Genomic DNA, 23047 nt, shown 5'->3' with positions numbered 1-23047 from the left:
TAAAGGGGTAATTATCATTGGTGGTGCAGTGTGCCCCCCAACCCATTAAAATCATTGGTGGCACAGTGCGCTGGCCCATCTCAACCCCCCAGTATTAAAATCATTGGTGGCAGTGGCCACAGGGACCTCTCCCCTCCCCCTCATTGGTGGTGCAGTGGCAGCTTCTGATCGGAGCCCCAGCAGTGTAATGCTGGGGCTCCGATCGGTTACCATGGCAGCCAGGACGCTACAGAAGCCCTGGTTGCCATGGTAACATCCCTGATGCTGTGTGCACAAAGCACAGAGCAGCAGGGACAGTGTGAAGTCCTATTCACCCTGATAGAGATCTATCAGGCTGAATAGGAAAAGGGATGAAAGATCCCAGGTTCTAGCCCCTAAGGGGGGGAAATAGTTATTAAATAAAAAGTGTAAAAAAAAAACTAAAATATGAAGTATAAATCACCCCCTTTTCCCAATTTCACATATAAAATATATAAATAATAAACATATTACGTCGCCACGTCAGAAAAGTCCAAACTATTAAAATATAAAAAAAAATCTAGGTGGTGAATGCCGGAACAGAAAAAATAAAATAAAAACTGCGCGATTCGCCATTTTTAAAAGTGAGGAATGCACGTGGCTTTTTTTGTTTATTTTTTTTGCGTGGTATCGAATGGTATCGAGTATCGCAATACTTTTTCATGGTATCGAAACCGAATCAAAAATTTGGTATCGCAACAACTCTAGTTAGCACTACAATTATGGGGGTACTGTAGCTAAGAACATCATTGGATGACAATGTTATTGGGGGGATCTGCCACTAACACAATGTTATAGGGGGATATGCTGCTGACATACGGTACTGTACTTATTGGGAAAGGCGGGGATCCAATGACACTTTAAAGGGACACTGACAGGGCCAATAAGCATATTGAGGTATATATATGGCAGTACAGGTCTTATAATGGGTATTACAATCATCTAAGTATCCCCCCTGTCCACATTATACATACAGTAAACTTAAGTTTTATAACCTGCTCCAACGGTCTTCAATCTGCCCAAGGGGCGGCGTTTCACCTCTCTTGCGCCCAGCCAGCCTCCCCCAACTGCCGCTTTGAAGCGCCGCCCAGCTCATGAATATTCAGTTTGCTGGGCGGCTTCAGCGGTCCCCGCTCTGAAGCGCTGCGCTGAGCAGTGCCCTGCGCATGCGCCGGATCTTGTGAAGTCGGGGACAGTAAGCGCCGCCCAGCGAAGTGAATATTGATGAGCTGGGCGGCGCTTACTGTACAGGACTTCACAAGATCCGGCGCATGCGCCGGGCACTGTTAAGCGCAGCGCTTCAGAGCGGGGACCGCAGAAGCCGCCCAGCAAACTGAATATTCATGAGCTGGGCGGCGCTTCAAAGCGGCAGTTGGGAGAGGCTGGCTGGGCGCAAGAGAGGTGAAACGCCGCCCCTTGGGCAGATTGAAGACCGTTGGAGCAGGTTATAAAACTTAAGTTTACTGTATGTATAATGTGGACAGGGGGGATACTTAGATGATTGTAATACCCATTATAAGACCTGTACTGCCATTTATATACCTCAATATGCTTATTGGCCCTGTCAGTGTCCCTTTAACCACCTCCGTACCGCCTAACGCAGATGTGCGGTCCGGGGGTGGCAGCCCTGCGCAGAGTCACGCATATATGCGTCATCTCGCGAGGGCCGGGATTTCCTGTGAACGCGCGCACGCTTACAGGAACGGAAGGTAAGCGAGTGGATCTCCAGCCTGCCAGCGGCGATCGCTCGCTGGCAGGCTGGAGATCCGAATTTTTTAACCCCTAACAGGTATATTAGACGCTGTTTTGATAACAGCGTCTAATATACCTCCTACCTGGTCCTCTGGTGGTCCCTTTTGTTAGGATCGACCACCAGAGGACACAGGTAGGTCAGTAAAGTCGCACCAAACACTACACTACACCCCCCCCCCCCCCCCCCGGTCACTTATTAACCCTTTATGAACCCCTGATCACCCATGATCACCCCATATAAACTCCCTGATCACCCCCCTGTCATTGATCACCCCCCTGTCAGGCTCCGTTCAGACGTCCGTATGATTTTTACGGATCCACGGATACATGGATCGGATCCGCAAAACACCTTCGGACGTCTGAATAGAGCCTTACAGGGGGGTGATCAATGACAGGCGGGTGATCACCCATATACACTCCCTGATCACCCCCCTGTCATTGATCACCCCCCCTGTAAGGCTCCATTCAGACGTCCGCATGATTTTTACGGATCCATGGATACATGGATCGGATCCGCAAAACACATGCGGACGTCTGAATGGAGCCTTACAGGGGGTGATCAGTGACGGGGGTGATCACCCCATATACACTCCCTGATCACCCCCTGTCATTGATCACCCCCCTGTAAGGCTCCATTCAGACGTCCGCATGTGTTTTGTGGATCCGATCCATGTATCCATGGATCCGTAAAAATCATGCGGACGTCTGAATGGAGCCTTACAGGAGGGGTGATCAGTGACAGGGGGGTGATCACCCTGATCACCCCCTGTCATTGATCACCCCCCTGTAAGGCTCCATTCAGACGTCCGCATGTGTTTTGTGGATCCGATCCATGTATCCATGGATCCGTAAAAATCATGCGGACGTCTGAATGGAGCCTTACAGGGGGGGTGATCAGTGACAGGGGGGTGATCACCCTGATCACCCCCTGTCATTGATAACCCCCCTGTAAGGCTCCATTCAGACGTCCGCATGTGTTTTGTGGATCCGATCCATGTATCCATGGATCCGTAAAAATCATGCGGACGTCTGAATGGAGCCTTACAGGGGGGGTGATCAGTGACAGGGGGGTGATCACCCTGATCACCCCCTGTCATTGATAACCCCCCTGTAAGGCTCCATTCAGACGTCCGCATGTGTTTTGTGGATCCGATCCATGTATCCATGGATCCGTAAAAATCATGCGGATGTCTGAATGGAGCCTTACAGGGGGGGTGATCAGTGACAGGGGGGTGATCACCCTGATCACCCCCTGTCATTGATAACCCCCCTGTAAGGCTCCATTCAGACGTCCGCATGTGTTTTGCGGATCCGATCCATGGATCCGTAAAAATTATACGGACGTCTGAATGGAGCCTTACCAGGGGGGTGATCAATGACAGGAGGGTGATCAGGGAGTCTATATGGGTGATCACCCCCCTGTCATTGATCACCCCCCTGTTATTGATCACCCCCCTGTAAGGCTCCATTCAGACGTCCGCATGTGTTTTGCGGATCCGATCCATGGATCCGTAAAAATTATACGGACGTCTGAATGGAGCCTTACCAGGGGGGTGATCAATGACAGGGGGGTGATCAGGGAGTCTATATGGGTGATCACCCCCCTGTCATTGATCACCCCCCTGTCATTGATCACCCCCCTGGTAAGGCTCCATTCAGACATTTTTTTGGGCACAAGTTAGCGGAAATTTTTTGTTTGTTTTTGTTTTTCTTTTTTCTTACTAAGTCTCATATTCCACTAACTTGTGTCAAAAAAATAAATCTCACATGATCTCACCATACCCCTCACGGAATCCAAATGCGTAAACATTTTTAGACATTTATATTCCAGACTTCTTCTCACGCTTTAGGGCCCCTAAAAAGCCAGGGCAGTATAAATACCCCACATGTGACCCCATTTCGGAAAGAAGACACCCCAAGGTATTCCGTGAGGGGCATATTGAGTCCATGAAAGATTGAAATTTTTGTCCTAAGTTAGCGGAAAGTGAGACTTTGTGAGAAAAAAACAAAAAAAAATCAATATCCGCTAACTTATGCAAAAAAATAAAAATTTCTAGGAACTCGCCATGCCCCTCATTGAATACCTTGGGGTGTCTTCTTTCCAAAGTGGGGTCACATGTGGGGTATTTATACTGCCCTGGCTTTTTAGGGGCCCGAAAGTGTGAGAAGAAGTCTGGGATCCAAATGTCAAAAAATGCCCTCCTAAAAGGAATTTGGGCCCCTTTGCGCATCTAGGCTGCAAAAAAGTGTCACACATGTGGTATCGCCGTACTCAGGAGAAGTTGCGCAATGTGTTTTGGGTGTCATTTTACATATACCCATGCTGGGTGAGAAAAATATCTTGGTCAAATGCCAACTTTGTATAAAAAAATGGGAAAAGTTATCTCTTGCCAAGATATTTCTCTCACCCAGCATGGTTATATGTAAAATGGCACCCCAAAACACATTCCCCAACTTCTCCTGAGTACGGCGATACCAGATGTGTGACACTTTTTTGCAGCCAAGGTAGGCAAAGGGGCACATATTCCAAAGTGCACCTTTCGGATTTCACAGGCCATTTTTTACAGATTTTGATTGCAAGGTACTTCTTACACATTTGGGCCCCTAAATTGCCAGGGCAGTATAACTACGCCACAAGTGACCCCATTTTGGAAAGAAGACACCCCAAGGTATTCCGTGAGGGGCACGGCGAGTTCCTAGAATTTTTTATTTTTTGTCTGGGCCTGTAGTGATAACCTCATGTTCATTGTTCCGAAACTGCTGCAGCCAGTCACTGGCCTCAGTGGTCGGGTGTGTATGAATGCCACAGGAATGAAGAACAGCACATTACTGCTGTAGATCCAGCAGGGACCAGCGCGGGCATTTAACCGCTTGCCGCACACCTAACGCCGAAAGGCGTCATTGCTGCGGCGCTCTCAGGCTACACTATCGCGTGAGCCGAGATTTCCTGTGAACGCGCGCACACAGGATCGCGTAGTGCACAAGTTCATCTACAGCCTGCCGGCCGCGATCATTGGCTGGCAGGCTGTGGATTTTTGAATCGACCAATGAAATGGTTATGTCAGCTGCTATTTTGAAAATAGCGTCTGATATAACTGCTACCTGCTCCTCTGGTAGTCCCTTTTGCTTGGATCGACCACCAGAGGACACAGGCAGCTCTGTAAGTAGCACCAAATCACCACACTACACATTAGATATTACCCTGTCCACATTAGATAATAACCCCTTATTTGGCACCTGATCACCCATATTAGACTCCCTGATAACCCCCTTATCCACCCCCCTGTCATTGATCACCCCCCATGTAAGGGTCCCTCATCCCTGCCAGGTAGTTAGCTACTTGCTAGGTAGTTTAGCGCCCAGCCCACTGCACCGCAGTAACTGATTAGTCGTTGATTAGCGTCATCGCTGTCGCTAATCAGCACTAGTACTATATAGTATCTGTAAGTGATCAATACTGATCGCAATCAGATCTATATCAGTACATTAGGGTCACCTTAGGTTCTACAAAAAACGCAGTGTTCGCCCGATCAGGCCTGATCTTGTGCGCACACTTGCGTTCAGTCCGCCCCACCGCAGTGACAGAATTTTTTTTTTATGATCACTGCAAAAACACTGTAAAATCGCTGAGCCGCTATAAAAGATCACTTTTGAGCTTTTTGGATCTTTATTAGCGATCGCAGCTTTACTTCGCAAGCACTCCTTTTTACTAGGTAGGTTTGCTCTTTTTCCCGGGTAGTCTCAGAGGAATACCCCCTAAATTTAGTGAACCCAAAATGTCAAACAAGGGATATTCTGCTGAAGAGGCCTACAGGATTCTGGCTGTGATGGATGAAAGCGATGGGGACGCCTCATCCGCTGAATCCAGTGGTTCAGAATATGAACCTGTAGACAGCAGTGGCACTCTAACCGCTAGCGAAGATGACGAGGTAGAGGTCCCTGCTACGGTCAGGCGTACCCGATCCCATGTCAGAGTTCTGCATACCCCGCATGATGATCCTCATTTGCAGCAGAGTGGTGCTAGCGCTGATCTTGTTTATGGTGCGGCATACACCAGCAGCGCAGCACACCCTGTATTCCCTGGTGAAGTGGCTAGCACCAGAAGGGCAGTTCCAGCTGGTACGGTGGCACGTGCAATAACTCCCCTGTCGCAGCCACCGCGTTCACAGGCCCGTAGAACCCTTAGTCTCCCAGAGGTGCTGGCAAATCCTAATTGGCAATCCCCTGCTTCCACCGCACCCGTATTGCCCCCTTTCACCGCCCAGTCTGGAGTTCGCGTGGAGACGGCTCATTTAGGATCGGCCCTTCAGTTTTTTGAGCTGTTCTTCACCCCGGATCTCTATGACCTAGTTGTGGCAGAAACCAACCGCTACTCCACACAGTTTATTACCGCCAATCCAGAAAGCTTCTATGCCCAGCCTTTCCGGTGGAAACCAGTCACCGTTTCCGAGTTTAAAATCTTTTTGGGCCTTCTCCTCAGCATGAGTCTAACTAAAAAAAATGTATTGCGGTCATATTGGTCTAAAGACCCAATACATTTCATGCCCATGTTCTCTGCTGCAATGTCTAGGGCGCGTTTTGAGGCCATCATGTGCTTTATGCATTTCGCTGACAATAGCACCACCTGTCATCCAAGAGGCCACCCTGCTTATGACCGGCTCCATAAAATTCGGCCCCTCATAGACCATTTGTCATCCAGATTTGCAGATGCGTATACCCCTAATCAAAACATCTGCATAGACGAGTCCCTAGTACATTTTACCGGGCGCCTTGGCATAAAACAGTACATCCCCAGCAAGCGCGCCCGTTATGGGGTCAAACTGTATAAGCTCTGTGAAAGGGCCACAGGCTATACATATCGCTTTAGGGTCTATGAGGGAAAAGACTCAAAACTGGAGCCGGTCGGATGTCCTGACTACCTGGGGAGCAGTGGCAAGATTGTCTGGGACTTGGTGTCACCCTTACTCCACAAGGGGTACCACTTATACGTGGACAATTTTTACTCAAGTGTGGCCCTCTTTCGGCACTTACATCTAGTCGGAATTTAATGCTGTGGCACCGCACGACTTAGTCGCCGGGGCTTCCCCCAATGGCTCGTTAGTACCCGACTTGCACGGGGGGAGAGGGCTGCCTTGTGTGACCAAGAACTGCTCGCGGTGAAGTGAAGGGACAAGAGGGACGTTTACCTTCTGTCCACCATTCACGCAGACACGACTGTCCAAATTGAAAGGGCAACTGGAGTCATTGTGAAACCCCTCTCTGTCCACGACTATAACCTTCACATGGGAGGGGTGGACTTCAATGACCAGATGTTGGCTCCCTAGTTAGTTTCCTGACGCACCAGACGCTGGTATAAGAAGGTGTCTGTATATTTGATCCAATTGGCTCTGTATAATAGTTTTGTTCTCTACAGTAAGGCTGGGAGAACAGGATCCTTCCTAAAATTCCAGGAAGAGATCATTTCGGAAATCCTGTATCCAGGAGGGTTCTTTGCCCCAAGGCCCTGATGTAGTGAGCCGGCTACATGGCAGACACTTCCCGTCTGTCTATCCTGGTACCCCAACTCAACGTTCCCCAAGAAAAAGATGTTGTGTCTGTAGCAGGGGTGGAATAAGGCGTGACACCACCTTTTTTTGTCCTGACTGTCCTGACCAGCCTGCCCTATGCATAGGGGAGTATTTCCGCAAGTTCCACACTCAGGTACACTATTAGTGTAGGGATTGCGTCACACAGGACAGGCACACAGGGGTCTTAGGGCCCTTTCACACAGAGCTGCCACAAACCTCTCCTTTCACCTGGGACAAAGTGCATAATGTACTTCGCCACATCTCTGGGCGCTTTGCACATTGTCCCATGGGGTGTCATTTTACATATACCCATGCTGGGTGAGAGAAATATCTTGGCAAAAGACAACTTTTCCAATTTTTTTATACAAAGTTGGCATTTGACCAAGATATTTATCTCACCCAGCATGGGTATATATAAAAAGACACCCCAAAACACATTCCCCAACTTCTCCTGAGTACGGCGATATCACATGTGTGACACTTTTTTGCAGCCTAGGTGGGCAAAGGGGCCCACATTCCAAACAGCACCTTTCGGATTTCACAGGCCATTTTTTACAGATTTTGATTTCAAACTACTTTGCACGCATTAGGGCCCCTAAAATGCAAGGGCAGTATAGCTACCCCACAAGTGACCCCATTTTGGAAAGAAGACACCCCAAGGTATTTCATGATGGGCATAGTGAGTTTATGGAAGTTTTTATTTTTTGTCACAGGTTAGTGGAATATGAGACTTTGTAAGGAAATAAATAAAAATTCATCATTTTCCGCTAACTTGTGACAAAAAAGTTCTATGAACTCACTATGCCCATCAGCGAATACCTTAGGGTGTCTACTTTTCAGAAATGGGGTCATTTGTGGGGTTTTTCTACTGTCTGGCCATTGTAGAACCTCAGGAAACATGACAGGTGCTCAGAAAGTCAGAGCTGCTTCAAAAAGCGGAAATTCACATTTTTGTACCATAGTTTGTAAACGCTATAACTTTTACCCAAACCATTTGTTTTTCCCCAAAACATTTTTTTTTTTTTTTATCAAAGACACGCGGGCCGGCAAAATTTCAAAGACAAGTTCGTCATCAACCTGCCAGCCAATGATCGTGGCTGGCAGGTTGTTGATTTTCAAAAAAACGAATCAGCAGCCACCTAACAAATCATATTTAGTAAATATGATGTGGTTAAATGGCTGCTGTGCTCCTCTGCTCCTTCTTTTGGTCGGTTGGTTCCAGCAGAGGAGCACACATCACTGTGGGTACCCACCAACACCACACTTAGCCCCCAGATCACCTCCCAGCACCCCAATTAACCCCTTGATCACCCCTTCTTGCCCCTGTCAATCACTAGTGAAAAGGAAAAAAGTGATCAGTGTAAACTGTCACTTTTTTTTTTTTTCACTGTTATTGACTGATAGGTTTTAGTATAGTTTAGGTCCCTTGGTTAGGTAGTTTAGCGATCGGTTAGCGCCCAGCCCACCGCACCGCAGTCCCTTGTTCGCTGATTAGCGTATCGCTAATCAGCATTTGTACTTTTATAGTATCTGTAAGTGATCAAAACTGATCACGGTCAGATCTATAATAGTATTAGTTCGCCCTCCACCCAAAACGCAGTGTTTGCCCGATCAGGCCTGATCGGTCGCCCACACGTGCGTTCACCCACGCCCGCCCTACCGCAGTGACAAAAAAATTATTATTTTTTGATCACTGCACATTCACTTTACACGCGCTGCGGCGATAAAAAAATCAGTTTTGATATTTTTTTATCAACCGCAGCGGCCTCCGGTACTTCGCTAGCCTCCCATTTGTAAGACAGGCTTGCTTTTTTTCTTGGGTAGTCTCAGGTAATACCCCTAAATTTAGTTGCCCAAATGTCAAACAGGGGGTATTCTTCTGAAGAGGCCTACAGGCTTCTGACCCAGACGGATAAGGAATGGGAACTCTCATCTGATGAATCTAGCGGGTCAGAATATGAAGCAGTAGAAAGCAGTGGCTCTCTGACCCAAAGTTCGGACGAGGAGGCTGAGGTCCCTGATAGCACCAGGCGTACCCGGCCCGTGTCGCTAGACCACAGGTTGCGCAGGATCCGCTTCAAGAGCAGCAGAGTGGGGCTGGTGCTGTCGGATTACGTGGTGAGGCATACACCAGCAGCGCAGCCCTTCCTGGACCTAGTACCAGCACTGCCGTACAACCTGGTGAAGTGGCGAGCACCAGAAGGGCAGTTGAAGCTGGTACGGTGGCACGAGCAGTAGTGACCCCGTCGCAGCCACCGCAAAGACGTGCCCGTAGAGCCCCTAGAATCCCTGAGGTGCTGGCAAACCCTGATTGGCAATCCCCAACTTCAGCCGCACCTGTAGTTCCCCCTTTCACCGCCCAGTCTGGAGTTCGGGTTGAGACGGCTCAGATCGGTTCGGCCCTGGGATTTGAGCTGTTCTTGACTGCGGAGCTCTTGGACTTAGTCGTGGCCGAAACAAATCGGTATGCCACACAATTTATATCCGCCAACCCGGGAAGCTCTTATGCCCAGTCTTTCCGGTGGAAACCAGTCCAAGTTTCCGAATTTAAAATTTTTCTGGGCCTTCTCCTCAACATGGGTCTAACTAAAAAGCATGAATTGCGGTCATATTGGTCCACGAACCCAATTCATCACATGCCCATGTTCTCCGCTGCTATGTCCAGGACACGATTTGAGACCATCCTGCGTTTCCTGCACTTTAGCGACAACACCACCTCCCGTCCCAGAGGCCACCCAGCTTTTGACCGGCTCCACAAAATTCGGCCCCTTATAGACCATTTCAACCAGAAATTTGCAGATTTGTATACCCCTGAGCAAAACATCTGCGTAGACGAGTCCCTTATACATTTTACCGGGCGCCTTGGCTTCAAACAATACATCCCAAGCAAGAGCGCCCGGTATGGGGTCAAATTGTATAAGCTCTGTGAAAGGGCCACAGGCTATACCCACAAATTTCGGATCTATGAGGGAAAAGATCAGACCCTGGAGCCAGTCGGTTGCCCTGACTACCTGGGGAGCAGTGGGAAGACAGTCTGGAACTTGGTGTCACCCTTATTTGGCAAGGGGTGCCATCTTTATGTGGACAATTTCTACACAAGTGTGGCCCTCTTTAGGCATTTGTTTCTAGAACAGATTGGCGCCTGTGGCACCGCGCGAACTAGTCGCGCGGGCTTCCCCCAACGGGTCGTTACCACCCGTCTTGCAAGGGGGCAGAGGGCTGCATTGTGTAATGAAGAACTGCTCGCGGTGAAATGGAGAGACAAGCGTGACGTTTACATGCTCTCCTCCATTCACGCAGACACGATAATCCAAATTGAGTGAGCAACCCGTGTCATTGAAAAGCCCCTCTCAGTCCACGACTAGAACCTTCACATGGGAGGGGTGGACTTCAATGACCAGATGTTGGCTCCGTATTTAGTGTCCCGCAGAAGCAGACGCTGGTATAAGAAGGTGTCTGTATATTTAATTCAATTGGCTCTGTATAATAGTTTTGTTCTCTACAGTAAGGCTGGTAGAACTGGATCCTTCCTCAAATTTCAGGAAGAGATCATCGCGAACCTCCTGTACCCAGGAGGTTCCGTGGCCCCATCCACCAGTGTAGTTAGCCGTCTACACGAGCGACATTTCCCCAGTGTCGTTGCTGGTACCTCAAACCGACCGCCACCCCGAAAAAAATGTTGTGTCTGTAGCAGGAGTGGAATAAGGCGTGACACCCGCTATTTCTGTCCTGACTGTCCTGACCACCCTGCCCTATGCTTTGGAGAGTGTTTCCGGAAGTACCACACACAGGTACACTTAGCATAGGGATCACATCTCACCAGGACAGGCACACAGGGCTATTAGGGCCCATTCACATACAGCTGCTGCAAACCTCTCCTTTCACCTGGGACAAAGTGCATAACGCACTTCGCCACATCTTTGGGCGATTTGCGCTTTGCACATTGACCCATGGGGAAGGAGAGGTTTGTTCTATAAAGGTAAAAAAAAAAAAGTAAGCAAAAAGGTTAATGTTTAGTTCAAAAAGTTAAAGTTTATATGTTTTGTTCCAAAGTTAATAAAATTATTGCGTTGCGGCCTGCAAGACGAGATTTCTACTCTGCAGTAAAAGATATGTTTGCCAAGGCATACGAGCTGAGGAGGAGGCGGCGTTCCTATGCTTTGGCAAACACTTTGTATATAAAAAAAAATAAAAAAATCCCGGCAATGATTTATTCATCCACATCGATTGATGTGAATGGAGAAATCTGGTTTGCCAGGGCATACGAGCTAAGTGGGTATGGATGTTGGGCGGAGCTCCTATGTCCTGGCAGACGCCTTTCCCCTCCTTTTTTTTTTTTTGGGCAGAGATTTTTCCATCCACATTGATCGATGCGAATGAAGAAATCTGTGCCGTTCATTTTGCTGGCCATACATGTAATGATTGCGGAGACCCTCAAATGCCAGGGCAGTACAAACACCCCACAAATGACCCCATTTTGGAAAGAAGACACCCCAAGGTATTCGCTATGGGGCATATTGAGTCCATGAAAGATTTAAATTTTTGTCCCAAGTTAGCGGAAAGTGAGACTTTGTGAGAAAAAACAAACAAAAAAATCAATTTCCGCTAACTTATGCCCCCAAAAAATATTTATATGAACTCGCCAGGCCCCTCATTAAATACATTGGGGTGTCTTCTTTCCAAAGTGGGGTCACATGTGGGGTATTTATACTGCCCTGGCTTTTTAGGGGCCCTAAAGCGTGAGAAGAAGTCTGGGATCCAAATGTCTAAAAATGCCCTCCTAAAAGGAATTTGGGCACCTTTGCGCATCTAGGCTGCCAAAAAGTGTCACACATTTGGTATCGCCGTACTCAGGAGAAGTTGGGGAATGTGTTTTGGGGTGTCATTTTACATATACCCATGCTGGGTGAGCTAAATATCTTGGTCAAATGCCAACTTTGTATAAAAAAATGGGAAAAGTTGTCTTTTGCCAGGACATTTCTCTCATCCAGCATGGGTATATGTAAAATGACACCCCAAAACACATTCCCCAACTTCTCCTGAGTACGGCGATACCAGATGTGTGACACTTTATTGCAGCCTAGGTGGGCAAAGGGGCACACATTCCAAAGAGCACCTTTCGGATTTCGCAGGCCATTTTTTACACATTTTGATTGCAAAGTACTTCTCACACATTAGGGCCCCTAGAATGCCAGGGCAGTATAACTACGCAACAAGTGACCCCATTTTGGAAAGAAGACACCCCAAGGTATTCCGTGAGGGGCATGGCGAGTTCCTAGAATTTTTTATTTTTTGTCGCAAGTTAGTGGAATATGAGACTTTGTAAGAAAAAAAAAAATGAAAAATCATCATTTTCCGCTAACTTGCGACAAAAAATAAAAAATTCTAGGAACTCGCCATGCCCCTCACGGAATACCTTGGGGTGTCTTCTTTCCAAAATGGGGTCACTTGTGGCGTAGTTATACTGCCCTGGCAATTTAGGGGCCCAAATGTGTGAGAAGTACTTTGCAATCAAAATGTGTAAAAAAATGGCCTGCGAAATCCGAAAGGTGCACTTTGGAATATAGTGCCCCTTTGCCCACCTTGGCTGCAAAAAAGTGTCACACATGTGGTATCGCCGTACTCAGGAGAAGTTGGGGAATGTGTTTTGGGGTGTCATTTTACATATAACCATGCTGGGTGAGATAAATATCTTGGTCAAATGCCAACTTTGTATAAAAAAAAATGATACCAGATGTGTGACACTTTTTTGCAGCCTAGTTGGGCAAAGGGACCCACATTCCAAAGTGCACCTTTCGGATTTCACCGGTCATTTTTTACAGATTTTGATTGCAAAGTACTTCTCACACATATGGGCCCCTAAATTGCCAGGGCAGTATAACTACGCCACAAGTGACCCCATTTTGGAAAGAAGACACCCCAAGGTATTCTGTGAGGGGCATGGCGAGTTCCTAGAATTTTTTATTTTTTATCGCAAGTTAGTGGAATATGAGACTTTGTAAGAAAAAAATAATAAAAAATCATAATTTTCCGCTAACTTGTGACAAAAAAAAAAGTTCTATGAACTCACTATGCCCATCAGTGAATACCTTAGGGTGTCTACTTTCCGAAATGGGGTCATTTGTGGGGTTTTTCTACTGTCTGGGCATTGTAGAACATCAGGAAACATGACAGGTGCTCAGAAAGTCAGAGCTGCTTCAAAAAGCGGAAATTCACATTTTTGTACCATAGTTTGTAAACGCTATAACTTTTACCCAAACCATTTTTTTTTCCCCAAACATTTTTTTTTATCAAAGACATGTAGAACAAAAAATTTAGCGAAAAATTTATATATGGATGTCGTTTTTTTTGCAAAATTTTACAGCAGAAAGTGAAAAATGTCATTTTTTTGCAAAAAAATCGTTACATTTCGATTAATAACAAAAAAGTAAAAATGTCAGCAGCAATGAAATACCACCAAATGAAAGCTCTGTTAGTGAGAAGAAAAGGAGGTAAAATTCATTTGGGTGGTAAGTTGCATGACCGAGCAATAAACGGTGAAAGTAGTGTAGTGCAGAAGTGTGAAAAGTGGCCTGGTCATTAAGGGGGTTTCAGCTAGGGGGGTTGAAGTGGTTAAGTGGTTAAATGTGAGTAAGATGTTGTTTTGTTTTTTTACATTTTTACAAAGCACTCTCTGCTCCCCACCAGATTTGTAACAAATCTTGACGATCCCCCAAGTGTCTAGTACTGGTTGGCTACACGATGTGCCCTGTCCTCAGGGATGGCTGAGTCTTGATGTGTAGTCTTTCCCTGTCTTTCTGGTTGGCTGATTATCCAATGTGTAGTCTCTCCCTGTCTTTCTGGTTGGCTGATTATCCAATGTGTAGTCTCTCCCTGTCTTTCTGGTTGGCTGATTATCCAATGTGTAGTCTCTCCCCGTGTTTCTGGTTGGCTGAGTCCTGACGTGTAGGCACTCCCCGTCTTTCTGGTTGGCTGAGTCTTGACGTGTAGGCACTCCCCGTCTTTCTGGTTGGCTGAGTCTTGACGTGTAGGCACTCCCCGTCTTTCTGGTTGGCTGAGTCTTGACGTGTAGGCACTCCCTGTCTTTCTGGTTGGCTGAGTCTTGACGTGTAGGCACTCACCGTCTTTCTGGTTGGCTGAGTCTCATTGTAGTCCCTCCCTCTCCTTTGGATTGGCAGTGGCTGAAAGAGTGCAGCAGTGTAGACTCGCTTCATAGTATTCTTGTGTGGGTAGACCACAAGCTATAGCAGCTCCCCAAAGTTTAGCATGGTATTTGTTAGGCCTGCACGATATATCGCCAAAGCAATCCTATCGCGATAATCGACTATGGCGATTTGGCGGACCCAAAAATGCTGTGATTACCTACAATGATACACGGCCGCCGCACAGCGAGGTCGGTGGGTGTATCAACAGAGGGAGAATGGGCTGGGGGCCGGCATCTGTATTCGGAATGACAGCGGAGACCAGTGCAGTTCATGTATTCTAATGCACCGGCCCCGCTCACTGTTGTATAATCTTATCTAACCTGTAGGCATTGTTCAAATATAATAATCATGTGTAATCCACCTGTATTACTTACAACAAGTTCCGTAGGAGGGAGGGTGGGCGGTGCGTCACTCACTACGTCATTCACCTGCGCCGCCCACTTCATGAATGGAGCAGGTGGCGCGGGCGCGTGACATAGTGAATGACGCGCCGCCCGCCCTCCTGGCCTGCCTCCTCCCTCCTCTTTGCTACGGAACTTGTAAGTAATACAGCTGGATTACACATGATTATTATATTTTAACAATGCCTACAGGTTAGAAAAGATTATACAACAGTGAGCGGGGCCGGTGCATTAGAATACAGGGACTGCACCGGCCCCCGCTGTCATTCCTAATCCAGATGCCGGCCCCCAGCCCCTGTATTGGGGGTCATTCACACTGCAGGGACACTGTTATGGGGGGCGGGGGGAATCTGTGGATGGCACATAGCATATATGCTATATATGTGCCATCCACAGATTCCCCCATCACAGTGCCATCCACAGATGCCCCCATCACAGTGCCATCCACAGATTCTCCCCCCCCCCCCCCATAACAGTGCTGTCCACAGCAAATAGACCTCTAGCACAATTCCCTTAAAATATTGCATCGCATATCGTGAACGCAATTTTTAGGCCCTAATCGCAATCGCACAAAATTCCCATATCCTGCAGCCCTAGTATTTGTGGTTTTGACTTTAGTTGTATCTGATAAATCTTTTATTCTATTGGCTTTAGGAATGAAATGTACATCTTTATTTTGCAGGTGTGCATGTTATGCTCGGTGGGATATCACCTCTTTTGTTGTCACCGCTCAGAGAAAACCAGTCGGCGATGGATGGCACTGGATTACGCTGGCATTTCTATCGGCATCTTGGGTTGCTATGTCTCTGGGGTGTTTTATGCTTTTTACTGTAACAATGTAAGTAATCATTCATTCTGCATTTTCATACTTGATCAGTGCAGGAAGCCATTCATTTCCTGGCTGAAATCAATGAAGCCATCACATTGCTTTCCAGTGCCTCAGGCAAGGTTTTATTTTGTATTCTCCAGACCTTGAGTCTTATTTATCCTGCTAATGAGCACTGTTGGGAGCTGAAGTCCACATAATTTTCATGAGTGAATTTCCATATTAAAAATAACGAGTGAAGGGACATTTGAACTCGTGCCTTCTGTGCGTCCTGTTTGAACACGCTTTGCCAACTGCATCTGCAGCGCTAGAGCTTACACAGCAGTACTTCAAAAAGAGCCTTTTATGGCAGGGAGGCAAATGCCAACGGAGTCATTGGGGGTTCATTAAATATATATTCTGTAATTGGGGAATTGAGTGGGTCAGTGGATAGTGAACGGATTATGTACGAGATGCACACGGCTTACATAATCCGTACACTAGCTTCCTGCTGAAGTTGGGGAACAACTTATTGTTTGGTGAAACCATTTCTTTCTACAGCACAGATTACAAATCTTCTATTTTTGCCTTTCTACTAATTTTTACTTGCATTATATTCTTATTAGTGAATTACAGTAAGTTAGCCCGGGTTTACTGTTTTCTTAGTATCACAAGCAGCATCTTCTTGTTTTATCAGCACCTACAGAGATTTTTGGGTGTCAGTTTGGAGTCAGCAATAGTAAAGCCTTGTTTGCAGTGTATCCTTACTCATAGCAATGTCACGTGCTGAACTGTAGCAAGTGGCATTTTTACCCCCAAACATTTGTATACAAAAGTATGAAGGGGCGTGTCCTCCTAACTAGCTGGCAGTGCCAATGGAAGCCTGAGTGTAGCAGTGGCAGTGCCTCTGCTCAAAGCTTGAATGTGTGGACATGGACCAGGATGCAACTAAGGGTCCAATCACTCGTCCGTTTGTGTTTTGCGGATCCACAAAACACGGACACCGGCAATGTGTGTTCCGCATTTTGCAGATTGCACATTGCCGGCACTCTCATAGAAAATGCCTTTTCTTGTCCATAATTGCGTGAACATGTATGTTCTATTTTTTTTTTTTTTTTACGAATCTGGAAGTGCGGATGCGGACAGCACATCCCTGCCCCTTTGAAAATGAATGGGTCCGCACCTGTTCCTCAAAATTGCGGAATGGATGCAGACCCATTTTGTGGACGCGTGAATGGACGGATGTGCGTTTTTGAGTGATATTGTGGAGAAACGGCTGCGTCACCCAATGTTTGGCTATAAAGCAAAAAACTGTAAAATTAAAACATGGAAGTTCTAACTATTACTATTTTGACTGTGTAAAACTGATATTTTCAGTAATGCACTGCAGTGCTGCTGTATTGCAGAGTATTATTGCAGTAAAGTACTGACAGGCAACCTATGGGCAAATACATATGATAGGTGGCATAGGTTGGTGATGTGCCACAGCATCTCCTTACCAGCTTTCCCCTCCACAGCGGCACTCCTGGATTCATTTGAATAGAGCTGTCTTGCAGGGCCCTGCACAGTCAGTGGCTGAGAAAGCCCTCATGCATGGAAAATTTACAACCCATCAGAAATTGATGCCATACCCTGCTGACGCACATGTTAGGGAAACTAAACCCGTGAACATGCAACCTACAGTGCATTGCTTTAAATAGAAAACGTGACCTCATCATTTTCTTTACACTGAGGGATGCACTGGGGGCGAGCTTGGTCTGGTCAGCAGTACTTATATTGTATTATGATGATCATAAATTTTTGTTTTGTGTTTTTGCAGTACTGGCGCCAGGTATATCTGATCACAGTGTTGGCTATGATCTTGGCTGTCTTCTTTGCTCAGATTCATCCTAGCTACCTCACACAGCAGTGGCACAGACTGCGTTCCATCATATTTTGCTCTGTAACTGGTTATGGAATTATTCCTACTGTCCACTGGATTTGGATCAATGGAGGTATCGGGGCTTCTATAGTCCAGGTAGGTACTTGATACCAAGTAGCTCCTGTATTTTAAGTCAGTGACACTGAGCAGATCATATTTACTGTTGTATTTCTTCTTTTCCAGGAGTTTGCACCTCGGGTCATTGTCATGTATTTCATTGCAGCCTCCGCATTTCTGTTTTATGTTTCTAAAGTTCCGGAGAGATATTTTCCAGGTAACAAGCAATATAACATATTTTTTTTGTAACTTGTGCTACTTTTTGGGCTTCTAATGTTGCTTCTTTGTTGCTCCCAAATGCCCTCAACAGTTGATTTTAATTGCTGGTCAGATTACGTTTAACTCCTTTCTGACCTTGTGATTTTCAGGGTTTTTTTTTTTGTCGTTTTCATTTCTACCTTCCGAGAGCATCTTTTTTTTTTTTTTCTGTTCACGCAGCTTTTTTTTTGCGGGGCAAGTTTTTTAATGGCGCCATTTAATATTGCATATAATCTGGTTGGAAAAGTTCCAAATGGAGTGTAATCGGAATACCACAATACCCAATTTATATACTTTTTCTTTGTGTTTTAATCCTGAACCCTGCAGTGTAGAAATAACATTATAGTCAGGCAATTACCAGTACTCACTTGAGGGTCCAAGGCTCCCTTGTCACTTGCTTACAAGGGTTTTCATTACCGTATTTTAACATTAGCTGGTGTATAAGGCAATTAAAAATGAATTGATAAGTATGTAAAGAAGGAACTCTGCAATAACGCCATAAAATAATAGAAGTTCTATGAATTTAAAATCTGGTTTGATTTTTGTTTGTCTGAAGATGGCCTTAGAGCCGTGGTGGCGAACCATTTAGAGGCCGAGTGCCCAAACTGCAACCCAAAAGCTACTTATTTATCGCAACATTCCAACACGCCATATTTAACCTGAATACCAATATAGTATATCTTCCATGTACTTTATCATTTAACTATAATAGCCTGCCTACATTACATGCACTGCCTGTGCTGTTCATAGTGCACCTTGCGCTGATGAATGGCAGGAAAAGTCTAAGGCATATTGGTACGCCATAGACACCATTTTTTCCAGGGATTGGGTGTCCACAGAGAGGGCCCTGAGTGCCGCCTCTGGCACCTGTGCCATAGGTTCGCCACCACTGCCTTAGGCTACATGCACACGACCGTTGTGTGGTTTGCAATCCGTAAATCACGGATCCTAAAAACATGGATGGCGTCTGACAGCCTTTAATATAACTGCCTAGTCTTTTCTGCAAAGCGCGGACAAGAATAGAACATGTTATATTTTTTTAGCAGGCCACGGAACAGAGCAACGGATGCGGACAGCATCTTTTGCGGCCCCATTGAAGTGAATGGGTCCGCATCCGAGCTGCCAAAACTGCGGCTCGGATGCAGACCAAAACAAGTGTGCATGAGGCCATAGTGTAATTAATAATGCATACTACAAGTACACAGTACTGCATCCAATATTTATCATCCTTGTATTTAAAAAATTTTTGTGATTAAAATGGTGTCCTTGATGCTGTATTAAATTGTAAAGCTTCTGAGTTTCATGCAACACTTTTTTTATTTTTTACAGGGCAGCTAAACTACCTTGGTTCCAGCCATCAACTGTGGCATATTCTTGCAGTGGTAATGTTGTATTGGTGGCACCAGTCTACAGTTTACATCATGCAGTACAGACACAGCCAACCGTGCCCTACACATATGGATCATTCATGAGGTGGGGGAGGTCAGTGAAGTTATGCCAACAGTAGGCTGCTTCTTTTGAATAATAGCATGTGAAGGTATAGATACTAGTGTTGAGCGAACTTGTGTTTCAAGTTCAATGTACATAGTTCGGGTTATCTAAGAATTCCGTTATGGATTCCGTTACCACGGACCATAACTTATGGTTCCTGGTAGCGGAATCCATAAAGGAAATCTTAGATAACCTGAAGTTTGTACGCCTAGCTTGAAACACAAGTTCGCTCAACACTAATAGACACCCCTCCTCTTTTCATGTTAAAGCGTTCCTGAGTGTTGAAGTTTGCGTAATGGCTGTGCTTATTTGTACAATCATAACTGTGAATGAACAGTTGTTTGGGCTTCCTTAATGTTTTTTTTTTTATTTATTTTTTATTTTTTCTTCAAGCCATATTCGCTGTTTCAGCTGCACAGCTAGGTGCATGTCACTCAGAAACAGGGGGTGTCTCCCTTCTGCCAGCACTGTACTGCTGTGACATCCTTTCCCTTACTTCCCACTATGTTAGTTTTCAGATCCAGAGCTCACAGAACAGGTAAGGAGGGATAAATAACACTTATAGAAAGGCCTCTTTCAGATGAGTGTATGTGCAATGCGTATATAGTCCAGGTTTATGCTACCAGAATCCGCTGCTCACATGGGTGTATCATTTCCGTCAGTATTTGAAATCCGCAGCATGTCCGAGTTTTGTGCGGATTTGTTTCCAAATATGCACATTCCAGTCTTTGCACTGTATAAATAATAAAGGAAGGAAGAAATATGCATGTAAATCCTGATGACAGTACTTATGGTATATCATCAGGATCCTGAGCTAGAATACTGACGGATTTCAATATGCTTGTCTGAAAGCGGCCAAAGGCAGGAAGCTCCTGTGATGTTCAGAAGCAGTTGTCAGCTAGCTCTGACACGCCCCCACTTCCTCTCAGCCATCTTTTGTGTCTCAGTTACTAGGGACGGATCTTGCTTGATAATAGGCAGTGGACTGCTACTTAGGTCGAAGTGAGACCCCTAGTGGGCATGACAGCTTTTTTTTTTTTAGGCGGATGCAGGCAGATTTTTTAAATTAAGTGATTTATAAAATTGCTAGTCACACCATTCTCTATTAAATTAAATTGTGTGAAAGTACAGTGACCCTTTAAATTATGTGCTGCCACGTCCTGCTACATAAACACCAAGTGGATAGGTGCTAAATATTGCACTTGATTCAGTATTACCAACCTGAAATGCCAAAGTGTGAAATCAAATTATTATTTTTTGAAACGTCTGAAGCCTTTTAAAGGTTTGTGAACGTGCGCTTAGTCATAGCTGGAGAAGTATGACTAGTTCTTTATGGTCCTGCTCATAATTGCCATATAGGCATTAGTGATCCTTGCACTCTTTGCTATATGGTCCAGAATTAATCAAGGTGCAGAATAGCATGACGACAAAGAATATCCACCTACATGTCATTATACCTATTGTGTCCCAATAGATATATTGCAACAGTGTTAAATGCACATTCTGAAAATGGTACGCAAATAGTTAAGCCGCCTGCACACGGACCAACGCACATAAGATCCGTACGAATTTCTGTGCAGATTTATGTGCATTTCTGCAGCATATCCACACCAAAATCAGCAATGTTTAACAGCGGTTTTTGGCGAGGATTAGATGCAGTTTTGCCGCAGATCTCACTCTTCCATTGAAAAGGGTGAAATCCACAGCTAAAACCGCAAACATAATTGAAATGCTGCAGATTTGGAGATCTGCATGGCAGGTCAATTTCTGCACAGAAAATAAATCTGCAAAGTGTACATGAGATTTGTGCTACACTTTGCTGGTACTGTACTACGCTGCTGCTTTTCTGCAACAGAATCTGCATGGAAAAACCGCATGTATTCCATAATGTGTGCAGGTGGCTTTAAAGGGTTTTGCCCATTTCTCACTTTGGTGGCATATTGCTGTCTCTAGAACGGGGCCCTCAAAGTGAACAAGGGTGCACTGCGCAATCGCGGCCACCCTCCATTCACTTCTATGGGAGTGCCAAAAATAGCTGAGTGCCAGCTCTGCTATTCCCTAAACTCCCATAAAGGTGAATGGAGAGGTAGCCATGCTTGCTGACCACTTGCTTCTATGCGAGGTCCGCAAATATAAAATCTGGCTCGCTTGCCTCTTTTTGAATCTCCCATAGAAGTGAATGGAGAGCTCACTGCGCTTGCCTTCCCATTGGGGGCCCCATTCTAGAGATTGGTGCAGTTCCCAAAGGTAGAACCCCCACCAGTCAGACTTTGGTGGCATATCCAAGTGATATGCCACCAAAGAGGGAGATGGGCCAACCCCTTAAACTCCTTATACTCCACTAATAAAACTGGTTTGTTTCCTCCAGAATCTTCTATTCTTGTCGTTTGAGCACTCGCTGATGAAGAAATCTTAAACATGGGTGCTGGTTCTTTTGTTTTAGTTCTGCCAAACCCATGAGGCATCCATTCAGAGTACCAGAGGTTTGCTGCTGGAATGGGATTTTAAGGTGACACTGCACTGAGGAGACTGATACAATGCTAGATAAAGTAGTAGTAACTCGAGAAGACACTGGGCATGGAACTGCAATGATGGATCTGGTCCTTACTTGACATATGGAAAGAACAAATCATATTTTAAATGATAATCTTATGGCTTTGGGCAAGCGATAGTCTAAATCATTCCATATCTATGCCCAAAAGAGTGTTTATCATTATGGTGACGTGAAATATTTCAAGCATCCATCTGACAGTGTCTACAGGCCTGTGTATACGGGCATATACGCAAAAACATACCGGGTGCCAAATCGGCATGTAAAGGTTTATTCCCTTTCATGCCATGTCATACTGAATACCGTAGTGCGGAAATATTACTAGTCATTCAGAGTTCGATGTCTACGTCAAGCCAGAAAATCATGGACTTTTATACAACGGAGTGAATGTTAATTATTGGATGTCCTGCTAATTTATTAACCTAATTTAAACCAAATCAAGTGAAGTATTTAAAAAATACATAACTTACAATAAAGGATTGTTTTTGTATTGAAAGAATGGATCAAGTACTGTATGTACTGTAGACTAGCTGCCGCACTTTGGGCTCATTTGCACAAAAAATTTGTAACTTCTTGCATTTTTACACCATTAGTACAAGTGTTTAAAGTTGCACCAAATTTAAGAAACCATGTGATGTTTGATAAATTTGGTGCAGTGTACTCCAGTGCAGTCTGACTTACTTTTATTATAAATTCCCCCCATGGTGTTTATTACAGAAAAAAAGCTAGTGGGTAAGTCAAAGGGCTTTCCATTTGTGCTTCCCGAATTTAACATTTTTTTTAAAATACATTTCTAAATTAATAAGAAATTTTACAGTGCTGCCGCGTTTGTTGGTGCTATATCAGCAGATGCAAATGAAAGCTGTGACAAAGAAAAACTGACTGCATCACCTGACATAAAGAGACACTCAATAATTACATATAGAATAGTGGTTATGCCTCATTTATTAAACTTATACAATCAAATTCTATTGTGGTGACAAAGCGCCACAAGACTCTGTTTTGTGAAGATAGGACATGA

General features: G+C 45.4%; 1 protein-coding gene across 4 annotated transcripts in view; it reads left to right on the top strand.

The window, feature by feature from the left end:
* Nucleotides 1-22522, top strand: part of PAQR3 (progestin and adipoQ receptor family member 3) — a 40231-nt gene extending 17709 nt beyond the window's left edge. Inside the window, exons 4-8 of one of the 4 annotated variants that reach the window (XM_044304978.1) lie at nucleotides 15626-15781; nucleotides 17568-17765; nucleotides 17853-17943; nucleotides 19314-19457; nucleotides 21919-22522. In XM_044304978.1, the coding sequence (XP_044160913.1) occupies nucleotides 15626-15781; nucleotides 17568-17765; nucleotides 17853-17943; nucleotides 19314-19456 (588 nt within the window). In that variant the 3' untranslated portion in view covers nucleotide 19457; nucleotides 21919-22522. Of the gene's footprint in view, nucleotides 1-15625; nucleotides 15782-17567; nucleotides 17766-17852; nucleotides 17944-19313; nucleotides 19467-21843 lie in introns of all 4 variants that reach the window. The other 3 variants (XM_044304952.1, XM_044304969.1, XM_044304961.1) reach the window with 3 other exon arrangements.
* The last annotated feature ends 525 nt before the right edge of the window (nucleotides 22523-23047 follow it).

This window comes from Bufo gargarizans, chromosome 1 (assembly GCF_014858855.1).
Source record: "Bufo gargarizans isolate SCDJY-AF-19 chromosome 1, ASM1485885v1, whole genome shotgun sequence".
In the NCBI taxonomy this organism is placed as follows: domain Eukaryota; kingdom Metazoa; phylum Chordata; class Amphibia; order Anura; family Bufonidae; genus Bufo; species Bufo gargarizans.
Note: the sequence above shows the minus strand (reverse complement) of the source record. Positions and strands in the feature narration are given on the sequence as shown.